Source organism: Mastigoproctus giganteus, chromosome 1 (assembly GCF_048544385.1).
Source record: "Mastigoproctus giganteus isolate SK-2022 chromosome 1, ASM4854438v1, whole genome shotgun sequence".
Lineage (NCBI taxonomy): Eukaryota > Metazoa > Arthropoda > Arachnida > Uropygi > Thelyphonidae > Mastigoproctus > Mastigoproctus giganteus.
The window spans coordinates 57,369,425-57,382,177 of record NC_143575.1 but is presented as its reverse complement, the minus strand read 5'-3'; the positions used below and the strand labels follow the sequence as shown (position 1 = coordinate 57,382,177).

The following is a 12,753-nucleotide window of genomic DNA, read 5'->3' as shown; positions in this document are numbered from 1 at the left end:
TTGATACCACATCTCTGAGATCCTGACAATGTTTGCATTTGATGTCTTGACCAGCATTTCAAATTCATCAAATTATTTACTGTGCTCCTAGCACTGGTGTATATGCATTTTCTCTTACTTTTAATTACCCTAGAATAGTCCATGTATTTAGTCGATCCGTGATGACTCCAAGCAGTCCTTGAAATTTTCAGCACCTTTCTTTACTGGCTGCTGCTTTTTCTAATAGGTAAAGTGGGAAGTTACAAGAATTACTTTGAGCTCTCTGCAGCTTTTGTTAATCTATTATCTTAATTATTAGCATTAATAATTATTGCCAGTCTTTTAAAGTTACAGATCTCAATTTGGTTATAAAAACGGTGTAAATAAATATTTGTTAGAAGTTTATAAAATACAAAGGGTACTAGGAAAGTTTTGCAATACAGCTTTGTTTATTTAATTTTTTCAAAGTAATTTCCTCTACATTCAATACACCTCTCCATCCTCCGAAACCAAACTTTAAACCAGTTCTGCCAAGTTTCACTAGGGAGTAAAGCGCACTCGTTGTCCCAAGCCCGTAGAAGGTCCTCATCACTGGAAAACCGCCTCCCTTTTAGCTTCATTTTCACATGCGGGAACAGTGCAAAGTCGCAGGGAGCAAGGTCTGGATTGTAGGGATGGTGCTCGAGAAGTTTCAGTCCTGTCGTGGTCAAATATTCGGTGCAGGCTTTGGCGCGGTGAGCTGGAGCATTATCGTGATGGAGGTACCAGGTGTCCATTCTTGACTTTGGCCGCAGGTTCTTCATAGATCCAATGACTTTAGGCAGGCATTGTTCAGTATACCACTTAGCTGTGACTGTCTTCTGCATGTCCAAAACGACACGTTCCACAATTCCACTCGATTTGAAAAATACAGCTATCATTTTCTTCTTTACAGATCGGGATTTTCTGACAATTACGGGTGTGTCGTCATCATCAAAGACCCAAACTTTGTTTTGAGCCTTGGTCGGCAGATCGTAATAGTACAGCCAAGTCTCGTCACGTATCACGATGTTGTTCACATACCGAGATTGTCCCTTATCAAACTTTTTTAACATCTCCCGGCACCAAGTCACACGTCGTGTCATCTGCTCTTCAGTCAGTTGATGCGGCACCCAGAGAGAACAAAGTTTCTTCACGTGCAAATGATCTTGCAGAATCGAACGAATTGCTGGTGCATTTAGGCCCAAAGTATCCTCTATCTGTTGGTAGGTCACTCGCCTGTTTTCGTCAAGCATTTTCCTCACAGCAGTAACGTTTTCCTCCGTAACTGACGTTCGTGGCCTTCCCGGCCTCTCAGAATCCTCCAGAGTGAAATTTCCCCTTTGGAATTCTCTATACCACCTGAATATCGTTGTACGATGTGGACAATCATCATCTAGTGCAAGAGTCATTTCTTCTAAGCACTGGTCTATGGTTAAACCACGCACGAAATTATACCGCAAAACTGTCCTTATCTCATTTCGTGACCACGATGCCATCGCAAGCACTTTACACTCTCACTACTAATGAATAACTGAGCCCGTCGACTTGGCGCGGCGGCTACTATGCATGTATGAACATGTCTCAACATGCAGCAACAAGCAGCTTCCTGTGATTCATTGCTGCGTCATATTGCAAAACTTTCCTAGTACCCTTTGTAATAAAGTCAGGAAGAGGAAAGTGATTCTTGGAAATATTTATGAAAACATTAACGCACCTCACTTGCACAGAAATGTTATCAAGCTGTGGGTGACAGTATTTATGGTCTTTTCTTAATTCTTAGTACTACAGCCTGCATATAGTCTGTGAATAAGAAGTCATTCTTGGCTGTAAGGATTTACGGCCAAGAATGACTTCCAGGACCAGATTTACATATAAGCTAAACAAGCTACAGCTTCAGCTTAGAGCCTCACATTACAAAGGTCCTTGACAATATTAAAAAAAATCATTTTTTAATATTGTCAGAGGTGAACTGTAAGAGAGAAGAGCCCCATACATATTATAACTTAGGCCACAACAAATTTGAATTTGGCCCTGTCTGTAAGTGTTTTCATATAGGAAAACAATTGAATTTGAAGAGTTTTTTTTTTTTTTGTTGTTGTTGTTGTTGTTCTTGTTGTTTGTTTGTTTGTTATGATTTTGGGAATGAAAAGATGAGATAAGACACTTTGATAGTAGCCACTATTAAAAACTAAAATGTAAAAATTCGTATTTAATGAATTAAAGCAGATTATAGTAGTAAAAAGGTAAAGTGCAGCCATTATCAACCCACTGCAGGATGGAAGCCTCCTCAATAATTCATGCTGAGGGAAAAATGGACCATAATCTGCCACGCTGGTCCAGTGCAGGTTGGCAGATCGACTGTATTCAGTAGTCAGGGGCTTGAACCCTGGTCTACTCAAAGAGCATGTGCTACTGCACTCCTGCTCCTGACCACTCAGCTATGGATAAATGTATTTAAAAAAAAAAAAAACTTAAAAACTGACAAATTCTTGTTGAGGTCTGGTCTAGAGAATTGAAGTGGAAGAATGTCAAAATATGTTCGTGTGTAAATGGTGAGGGGTGCAGTAATGTTTCTAGAAGAATATTAGGCTGGATAACAGGTTGTGATAGAAGAAAATCAGCAGCTCCTTGTGGGGGAAAAAATTCTAGGTAAAGTGGGAAGTTACAAAGGTAGTAAAGAAGTCAAAATGAAATTACATGAAGCAAACAGCTGTCTCAGTACTCTCAAAGTTTGTTAATTTTGACATATTTGAGAATATCTTTTTAGGTGTTTAAAAGAAATTATGTATGGTGTTATAAAATGCAATACTGTAGGACCTTTACTTAAAAACTGGGAGAATGATCATCTACAGATATCATCGTTCCTCTCTTTCTTGGCGACTCCTTTCTACTTCTCTCTCTCTCAGGGTAACTCAGGAATTTTTTTTTTTTTTTTTTTTTGGATAGTGCAGCATAAGTTTCAGGCTTCCTTGTACCATATGGCTAATAATAATATGATTAAATTTAGTTATATCTAGCACTTTGATTATAATGTGTTGTGTAAAAAAATTGTGTTCTCTTTATTTGAAATCTTTAGGTTAAATTTTGTTTTGAAATAAAACATTTTATAAAGATTTTTTTCTTTTTGTCACATTTGTTTCTTAATATCATCTAAATTAGCTGCTGGATTGTGAATAAATTTGCCTGTTCTTATGAATTACAACTTCAGATATTTATTTTCATTATATTCTATAATTTGGACCTTACACTACTTTGGATTACCACTTCTCCCTGTCAGTCTTAGAACTAATGAGGTTTAATTTCTGCTTTTGCAAAGGTTTTACTGGAATTCAGCAGCATTATACATTATAATAAAATTTAGAATTTTTCATGCTAAGATGAAATGTTGAATAATTCATACTGTTAATGCTAAATTCAGTATCTGGAAATTTGTACCCTTAAGTTTTGAATTAACAAATTTTTCTTGTACTCTTAACTTAACTCTTAAGAAATGTACTCTTAACTTTATGTATATATTACGAATACTCGTGTTCTATTTTTTATTATTATTTTTTTTTCAGGTGTATTAGCATATATTCAAAATGCATCTATTGCTCAGTTTCAAGTGGATGGATTTTTATGAAATGTTATATTTTGCCCCTTTAATTTGCTTGCAAATTTCATTAAAATCTGACTAATAGAAATTCAACAGTTCTCATTTTCCATCTTTCTGCATTTGCATTTCTGTGAAATTTTGTATTTTGTTCTGTCAGAACAATTTTTCACTAAAATCTCTGAAACACGCTGATGATAGAAATCTGGCAGTTATTATTATTATTTATTTATACATTTTATTTTTTTTCATACATATATATGCTCTACGTATACAGGATATTGTAGGTGAAGCACTGCATTTTGTTTTTGTTGCTGTGTGCTGGTTGAGGGAAAGAATGGACCAAGTGGTGGATGCAAAGAAACAAAATATTCTCGATTCACACGTAAATCATTTTGCTCTTTTTTATTTATTTATTATTATTATTATTTATTTATTTTTTTTTTTTTTTGTTATCAGCCATGAATTATTATTATTACATCTTAATGCACCTGAAATGTAACTCACTGCACACACAAGTTGCTTTGTACAAATAGGATTTTCTTATTTCAGATTGAAGTCACTTAGTCAAAGCAGTAGGCTTTCAATACTTGTTAATTTGAAAAGGTTTTTGAAAGTTGAATAAATTCATTGCTTATCTTTAATCACTGACTGATATAGCAGGGACAGAAAATAGGAGTACAGTAGAATGTCGATTATCTGGAAGTCAGTTATCCAGAATAATTTGAAGGGCTGATTTCTTCTTCTTCTTATCAATGTTAGTATTTGAGACAAATGTTTATTATGCTACAAGAGTGTTCTCTCTGGTTTTTTTACGTCATATATCTGGTGAAATGTTGAATTAGGATTTTCTTCAAAACTATGAGTGATAAAGATTTTTGATATTCCTGAACCCAATTTTTCATGGAATGTTTTGTTCTCTTCATTTCATATTGTTTACTTTAGGTCCAGATTCGTTAAGAATACAATGATATTGGCCCGAAACTGTGCGATTTATTATTGTTCTCAGTTTTTTACAGTAAAATGTCAATGAAAAGAAACAGCATTGAAGTGGGGATAATCAGAAAGAATATGATTATAATCAAATTGATATTCTTGGAACTTGAGAGTTTTAGCAGGAGAAAAAAAAAAATCACAAAAACCAAACAAAAAAACAATCAAACATTATTTTAAAAAATTACTTAAAATTTTTTTACACATAAAATTTGCAGTAAAATACCTATCCAAATATACATACATTTAAAATCCACAAATTTTTATGTATAAGTTATTATTATTTTTCTAATTAAATAAATTTCATTTTTTTTCACGCTATTTAAAGTCTTTTTCTTTAACCTTTATACATTATAACAGAATTTATTTAATTTTACTTTACTTTCGATTACCTGGAAAATTTTGCTATCCGGAAGAGGTCTGACATTAATTATTCCAGATAACTGATGCTCTACTGTATTTTCTTTGGCTAAAAAGACTATTAAGATTAAAAGGAGAAAGAAAAATTCCCCAAAGAATAAAAAAAATTCTCTCTCTCTCTCATTGTCAAAGATAAATTTGCACCACACCTTTTTTCTTAATTAAAAGTAAAAAGAAAGGCAAAACCTTGAATTCCGTTTATTTTTCCATAAGAAGATAATGATTACAATGAATTTCTTGCCGACCGGGCTAGCCAGTTGGGTAAAGTGCCTGCCTGGCAACCCAAAGGTCGCGGGTTCGAATCCCGCCTCGGGCTTGGATCAAAGTACTGCAAAAACCTTGGGAGGTGCATTATCGCCACAGAAGCTGATGCGCCAAGAACTACCAAAAAAAAAAAAATGAATTTCTCCTTAAAAGTGTGCTTGCTTACATCAGCAAATAAAATTTACAGATTATTCTGAATATTGGAACTTTAAGTACTAGATTGAAGTTTCTATAAATAATCTCATATATAATGGCATAAATGCCATTATATATGAAAATTTAAATAAACGCCAAATGAACTGTTTGTTTTATAGCTCATTTTCTAATATTTTATTGAAGTAAAAAAAAAAAAAAATAAATAAATAAAATAGAGCGGTTTGTGCATGAAGTGCAGTCTGTGCTTAGCATAAAACCAACTAAAATGCTTTTGTTTATTAATTTCATTCTTGCATTTACATTAGTTGTTTGGTCTTTTAGTATCAAGTTTTTTCTTACAACATTTTTGAATATATATGCATAAACACCAAAATTAGGAAAGTCCACAGATAGTAAAACAAAATATTAAAACAAAAAAAATAGAGCTTAAACCTATAGGAAATGGTCTGCAAACATGGAACAGTTAAATTTACAAAAGCCAGGTGGTTGCATTTTTTAATCACATAACTGAGAAGTGTCTACTTTTAAAATTTTTTTCAATTATTCAAAGATTAAAATCTTTAAGATTTAATTTCAATATAAGTAAAGTAGTAGTTTTAATATTTTGTGATTGTTTTGTCATAATACAAGGGACAGTCATAAGTATTTATGCTCACCTACAATTATTTAGTTTAGGAATTTGAAACTTGGCTAGCAATTTAATCCTTCTCCATATAGCCACCTTCTAGAGTTACACATCTGTGGATAAGTTCTTTCAGCCTCTTAAATAGAACTTCTCACTTTTAGCAGAAAACCAGGCTTCCACTTCATTAATTTCTTCCTTACCAGGCATAAAACTGCAGATCTCTAATGTTTTCTTCATTTTAGAGAAGAGGAAGAAGTCTGAAGGTGAGAGGTCATCAGAATAAGGTGGGTGCTGTAGATTGCCAAACCAACATTTGATTGCAAAGTCTACTATGAGAGCAGCCTTGTGAGCAGGAGCATTATTGGTTAAGGGCAAACTTTTGTATCACTTCCTGCATCCCTTCAACTTGATAGCCTCTCTTAACTTTCCCAGGAGGTTTCTGTAGTATTCCCTAGTGATGCTGTTCCCTTTTTGGGAATAGCCTGTTAGGGGGGGGGATACCTTTAAAGTCCCAGAAGACTGACAGTGTTATCTTTGTTGGCAGAGAATTCGGCATTTACATTTGGAGTGGGGAGATGAATGTTCCCTTGTCTGTTTTGTTTCTCGGTCATAGTAATGTACCCAGCGTTGTCATTCACCATCACAATTCAGTCCAAAAAATATCAACATTCTCTCTAAAAAGCTCCCATAACTGTGCAGAATACTCATTACTCTGGATATTTTAAGGAGGTATCAATGATCTCGGAACCCATCAGGCTGCCACCTTAGACACATGCAGGAACTCGTGCATTATGGTGCAAACTGACCCATGATTAATGTTCTGTATAAAATTTTAGTCACACATCTGTCTTCAAGGACTATCTCTCCCTCTTTATAGCAATAATGGCAGGGTGTAGTTGAGATGGGTCCTTTTTCTCTTGGGTCATCGTACACACTGTTTCGCCCACACCCAAATTGTCTTTTCCACTTTTTTTTATTATCTTACATGATAGGCAATCTACCCCATATCTTTACTATAGAATTTATAGTCATACATCTATCTTCAAGGACTAGCTCTCTCATTTTAGCCACAGTGTTAGTGCTTGTAGCTGAGATGGGTTTCCTTTCTCTTGGATCATCATGCACACTGTTTTGCCCACATCTGAACTGTCTTTTTTCCCTTTTTTCACAGTCTTATTTGATAGGCACACCATGTACAGCTTTTATCTCCTCTTGAATTTGTTTTGCTTTTTGCCTTTCAAATGAAGAAATTTTATAATGCTTTGGACCTCAGTTTTTTCCATCGTACCAGCTCATGCTGTATTCATGGCTGTAGTTCAGTAACTGATGGATCTAGAAAAATATATAAATATACATTAGCTTTATTAGAAAATTCCTAATTCATATATTTCTAGGTGAGAAGTACTTTTGATTACCACTTGTGTATGGGTTTTTCTGTGATTTATATCTTATCGCAATTCATGTATAAGTTTAACTAAATAGTTCTTCTTATAGGAAGGATATGGAGAACTAAGTCACAGTCAGGAAGGAATACACAACTCCAGTCTTCGTAGTAGTCAAGAAGATTTAAGATGGTCCAGTGAACCCAGACCTTGGAGCAGTACTGATTCTGACAGCTCAGGACGACCTGGAACTCAGCAAGGAATAAAAAACTCTAATAGTCTTGATTTTGAGGTGAATGTAAGTTTAACCAGCTTTTGTTCATTGCAGTTTTATACCTGTTACCTATTAGCTGAGTTATTTTTCAATGAACATATCTGAATCTTGTTGAAGTTTGTTCTTTCACTTGTGAGAAAAATTAACCATATCCACCATCCACTTGTGAGTAATAGATTCAGGCTAAGGTCAAAGAAATGCACTAGAATGTGTTGAGGTGTTGAATTTGGTGGCTTATAAATTCAGCAGTTGGGAAAATCATGAAAGCAATGATCAAGAGTGCAGTGTAGGATCATATAGATAGAATTCTGTAGGAAACCCAGAATTGCTTTGTAAAGGAAAATCATATTTAACCAACCTGGTTAGCTATTTTGACAGTTACTCATAAGCTGGATGCAGGAAATAATTTCAACATCGATTACTCAGATTTCAGCAAAACATTTGACTTAGTCCTACATGAGATGTTACCATATAAGCTGGAGCATTGCAATCACAGGAAAAATTCCTAGAAAAACTCCATTGAAGAGTCGATACTGGGACAGTGTTATTTTTGATTTCTTTGACATTCATACATGACACAAAGTCAAAATTTGCAGGATGTCAGGGTCAGTAGAATATCTAATGATCAGTTTCAAGTAGTGCCTCTTCAAGATGATTTCGAATGACTTCAGGGATAATCAGAGAAGTGGCAACTATGTTTTAATGCAACAAAATGTAAGTTCTTGTTATGTGGTGGGTTTGAGTTAAAAACAGTAGAGTAAGAGATTTGGGAGTTAAGATATGGTCAGACACAAAGTTCTCTGAGCAATGTAGACATTTGAGCAGAGAAGACCCAAATATTTGTTTGTAATGAGAAAGGGATCATAATCCCACTATATAAGGCAATTGTAAGATCACAATTGAAATACTGTGATCAAGTATGGAGATTGCATCTAAAAACAGACATTGCACTTCTTAAGTGGGTCCAAAGACGGGTCCAGCTCGTGGTCAGATTGGAAAGACTTCGAATATGTGGGCTACAGAACTTGGAAACTAGGCACCTTAGAGGAGACTTTTTGACATTTGTAAGGCTATGAGAGGTAAAAATAAAATAATAATTATGGTGAACCTTTTTCTGTTATGAATGATTCCAGAACTAGGCCATAAATTCAATTTATGGAGGAAGAGGAATAATTTGAAGAGGAATCAGCTACTGGAATAAGTTAACTCCATGGTGGTCGTTGCTGACAGCTTGGAGAGATTTAAAGGTCAGATGGATAGGCACCTGTGTAAGGAAGTAGTCAAATAGGTAGTTTATTATATTTTATTTTATTATTTTTTAATAAGTAATTTTTATTATTTTTTTATTTTATTTATTATTATTATTATTATTTTTTTTTTTTTGGCCGGTGCTGCAAAAGTCCCAGGCCTCTTTGCACCATGTGGCTAGTATTTTGTACTAAATTGTCAGCCTTTTCACAAATAAATGTCCTGCTTAAATGAATATTAGTTTTTTTGGCACTGAGAAAATAACTTTAATGTGCATTGGTTTTGATCTGTATAACCTGTACTTCTCATTCGTTTGTTACTGCTATCAGGCAGATATACCAGATCGAGTATGGCTGCGTGATTCCATATTACATATCCTTGTTTGCTAGGTAAGTTGAGAACATATGAGTCCCTTATATGTTGAGCAGCAATTATTAATTTATTCTTTTGCTGTTTTCTACATCTTGAATGACTAATTTTATCTGCACCAGACAAGATCTTTTGCTTTCTCTTTGTTGCCATCCTGCACAGTGCTGAAACTCTTACTTAAAGTGCACATATGTCTACTCCAAAACCAAAGCAGACTAAACAGAAAACACATGAGCAGTGTGCACTGCTAGCGTGGAGAGTCCTCTATATACAATAAGTGTTTCTGGTATAAAGATCCAAGTTACCAGTACAGTACAGTACAGTACAGCACAGCACAGTACTGTACTGTACTTGTAACTTGGATTTTTACATAATACTCATCAACCACTACATTTCTTTCTAAATGAAATTGCTGCAGCTCTAAGTACATTTCATGTTAAACTTATTCACAGAATATCATGTGATCTTTCAGGGCGATTCAGTTAGAAGCTTGTAAATATCTCAGGAATTGGTGCAATGAACATGTTTATGATGAGATTCTGCCCACTTCTGCTTGGATTTAGCCCATACAAAAACTCTGTCAATCTATTTTGACAATACTGAATAACAAAAAATATTGAGTTATCAAGGACAGCATAAAATGCAGTTAGTTCACTGAAATTTTGAAGCATTATTCTATGAAGATTTTGATGGGAAATTGTAATGTAGTTTGAAATATCAAGGAATTTGACTTAATGTTCAAATTATTCTGAGGCTACTGTGATATTTTTCATAGCAGATATCCACCATTCTTATTTTTGTTATGTCTAAGTGATTTTGTGCTTTTTATATAATTACCAAATTAGAATTAAAATTAAAAATGAAAAACACAGTCATTTTCTTGTATGCCATAAATATTACATGTCAGAAATTGATGATGATCTTGTTGCCATGTACCATGTCATCAGCAGACAACCTGTCATAAATGGAAAGCAGTTATTAGTGCGTGTGCGTGCATGTGTGCAGTGTAGTCAAAGTGTGTTTCAGTCTGTAAGATTGACACTCTCTGACGTAGTCATCTTTTGACATATGAATGCATCACCCTATAAGATGAATCATGCATAGAAACATGCTGGTTACAACATTTTCAGCATTAATAAATTTATAATTCATTACATATGTTTTTCATAAATATACATTTTTACTCAACTTTTAAAACAAGAAATTGTTCATCTTCTTCCTCCTACAGAAGCAGTCTGTGGAAGTTTGCTGTGGGTTAAGTTTCAGGTTTACAGTTTGAGTTCTTGAAATTTCTTAATTTCTTATAGCAAATGTTCTTCCATATTCAGTCATTGTTTACAGAAAAACCAATTTACAGCATAGTACAAAATGGACAACAAGGAATGATTCCATTACGTATACACATATAGCATCAGTGAGAGCATTGTTGCTTTTATTGATGAAACCCAAACCTATCCCTGTAGGTTTTGGTTTCACAGCCAAAGGAGTACTCTGTATACTTACTGCTTTCTTTGCAGTTTGCTGTGCAACTTAATAAAATTTCACAATGTAAATTTAAAAAAAAAAAGGGTTCAAATAATTGAAGTAAAAATGAGTTTTGATTGGATTAAAAAGGAGGAAAATATTCTTAATGAATATTTTACTGTAATTCACCACATGAGATGCGAAAGAATACTTGAAAAAACAGGAGAGCCAGCTTATACAACAAATATATGATTAACCATGACTTTTTAAGACAACAAAATTGATGTAAGCTGAAGTTGGAATAAATGGTATCTAAAAATTTGATAGAATACACAATGCTACCTTCTGTTGACGCCTGTCTATGAAATCATCTCTTTCAAGCTCAGATGCTGAAAGGTGTTAAGTTTTGTGTCCATTGAAAATGTTGCATCATCGCAAATCCTTTTATATGGGACTCTTGTCACTCTGGTTGTTTGTTTGTTTGTTTGTTTGTTATTTGGTTTTTTAGGAGCATTAGCAACTAAGGCCATATTGCTCCGGGATATGTGGTGGTCATTCCCTGACCTTTCTGCATCCTCCGTATTTGGTGATCATGGGCTCAAATCCGGGTCTAATCAAGAAGCGTGTGCTATCCACTGCTGCTCCTGCCCACCCGGTTACGGAGGCTCCGTCACTCTATTTGCCTCCCTAAATTACATCATTCATGGCAATGAGACCTGGGTACATCATTTGTTTGAATATCTCTGGAAGCACACCTCTTGTCACCATCTGCCAAAACATTTCAGATAATCAGATTGGTCAAAATGTTATGTCCACAGGCAACTTACTTTTGGACTTTCTTCCAAAAGAAGAGAGAATCAATGCTGACCAATGCTGCTGCAAAATTGTGTGATCTTGTTTTGTGAAATTATCATGACACACAAAGCTGTCACAGACTCACCCATAATTTAATAAGACCCAATGCTGATTCTAGAAATTTTGGCACATCCATCACATAATTCACCTCGAAGTTTATGCCACTGAAACAATATTTGTTAAGGGAGAACATTGCAAATAGCAAAAATCCATTCATCTACCAGTGGAACAAAAGCATAAATTTTTCTATGCTATGTACCTGTTTCACTAAACGAATTGACATAGCAGCCATGTGTTTCTTGTAGTCTGAGACCTCTCATTATATTAGTGAATTTATAAAGGTGACATATATGTAAAGATTTAATTACATTAAATTCTTTTTCCTTTCATTTCATGAGAGATAGCATTTCTGTTAGTATTTTGATGAGTCAGAGTGCCCATGCATTGAATTTTATCCAGACACACAAAAGCTAATTTGAACAAACACGACAATGCAAAGTTTTCATATTCGTTATTTATAAAAAAAAAAAACGAAAAAAACACAATGCTACACATAAATATGAAATATCGAGGGGTTTTTTTTTTTTTTTTTAAGACCTCAAGCACAAGAGGTATTGGAACCTTTAGTACTTAGGTTTGTGGGTTGAGGGTTAAAAAGATGAAAGAAGATGCCTGTTGACATTAGACTTGAATTTCTGTTGATTGTCATTTTCAGGAAATGTGTATGAACAGAGCTTGTTCCAGAAAATTGAAGTTGAAGGAAGAAGAAAAATTGGTTCTGTGAGTTTCAAGTTGTATAGTAAAAAGATTGACTGGTTGCAGTCCGTGTTCAGACTGGTTTGGAAGAGAGAGAGAGAGAGAGAGAGAGAGAAAAAGAAAGAAAGAGCATGAATTATAGAAGCCAATTCAGAAAAACAGTGCCCATGGAAGTATCTGTAGTAAAGGCATGCAGCGGAAACAACATTTATGAGACAGAAAATGGAGAGACGAGTCATTAATTAACCTAAGTCTGAGAAACTTCTAGATTCTATTCAAATTGTAAATCTGCCCTTCCACGGTAGGGAAGATTTACAATTTGTACAGAGTGAACAGCTGTTTCGAAGAAAATTAA

At 34.5% G+C, this 12,753-nt stretch overlaps 1 protein-coding gene across 10 annotated transcripts in view; it reads left to right on the top strand.

Annotated features, from left to right (window-relative positions):
• The window catches only part of enc (R3H domain containing protein encore), a 702,629-nt gene that overhangs the window by 488,879 nt on the left and 200,997 nt on the right, over window positions 1–12,753 (top strand). For all 10 annotated transcript variants that reach the window (XM_090373011.1, XM_090373031.1, XM_090373022.1 and 7 more), the window contains one exon: window positions 7,545–7,730. In XM_090373011.1, the coding sequence (XP_090229137.1) occupies window positions 7,545–7,730 (186 nt within the window). The remainder of the gene's footprint in view (window positions 1–7,544; window positions 7,731–12,753) is intronic.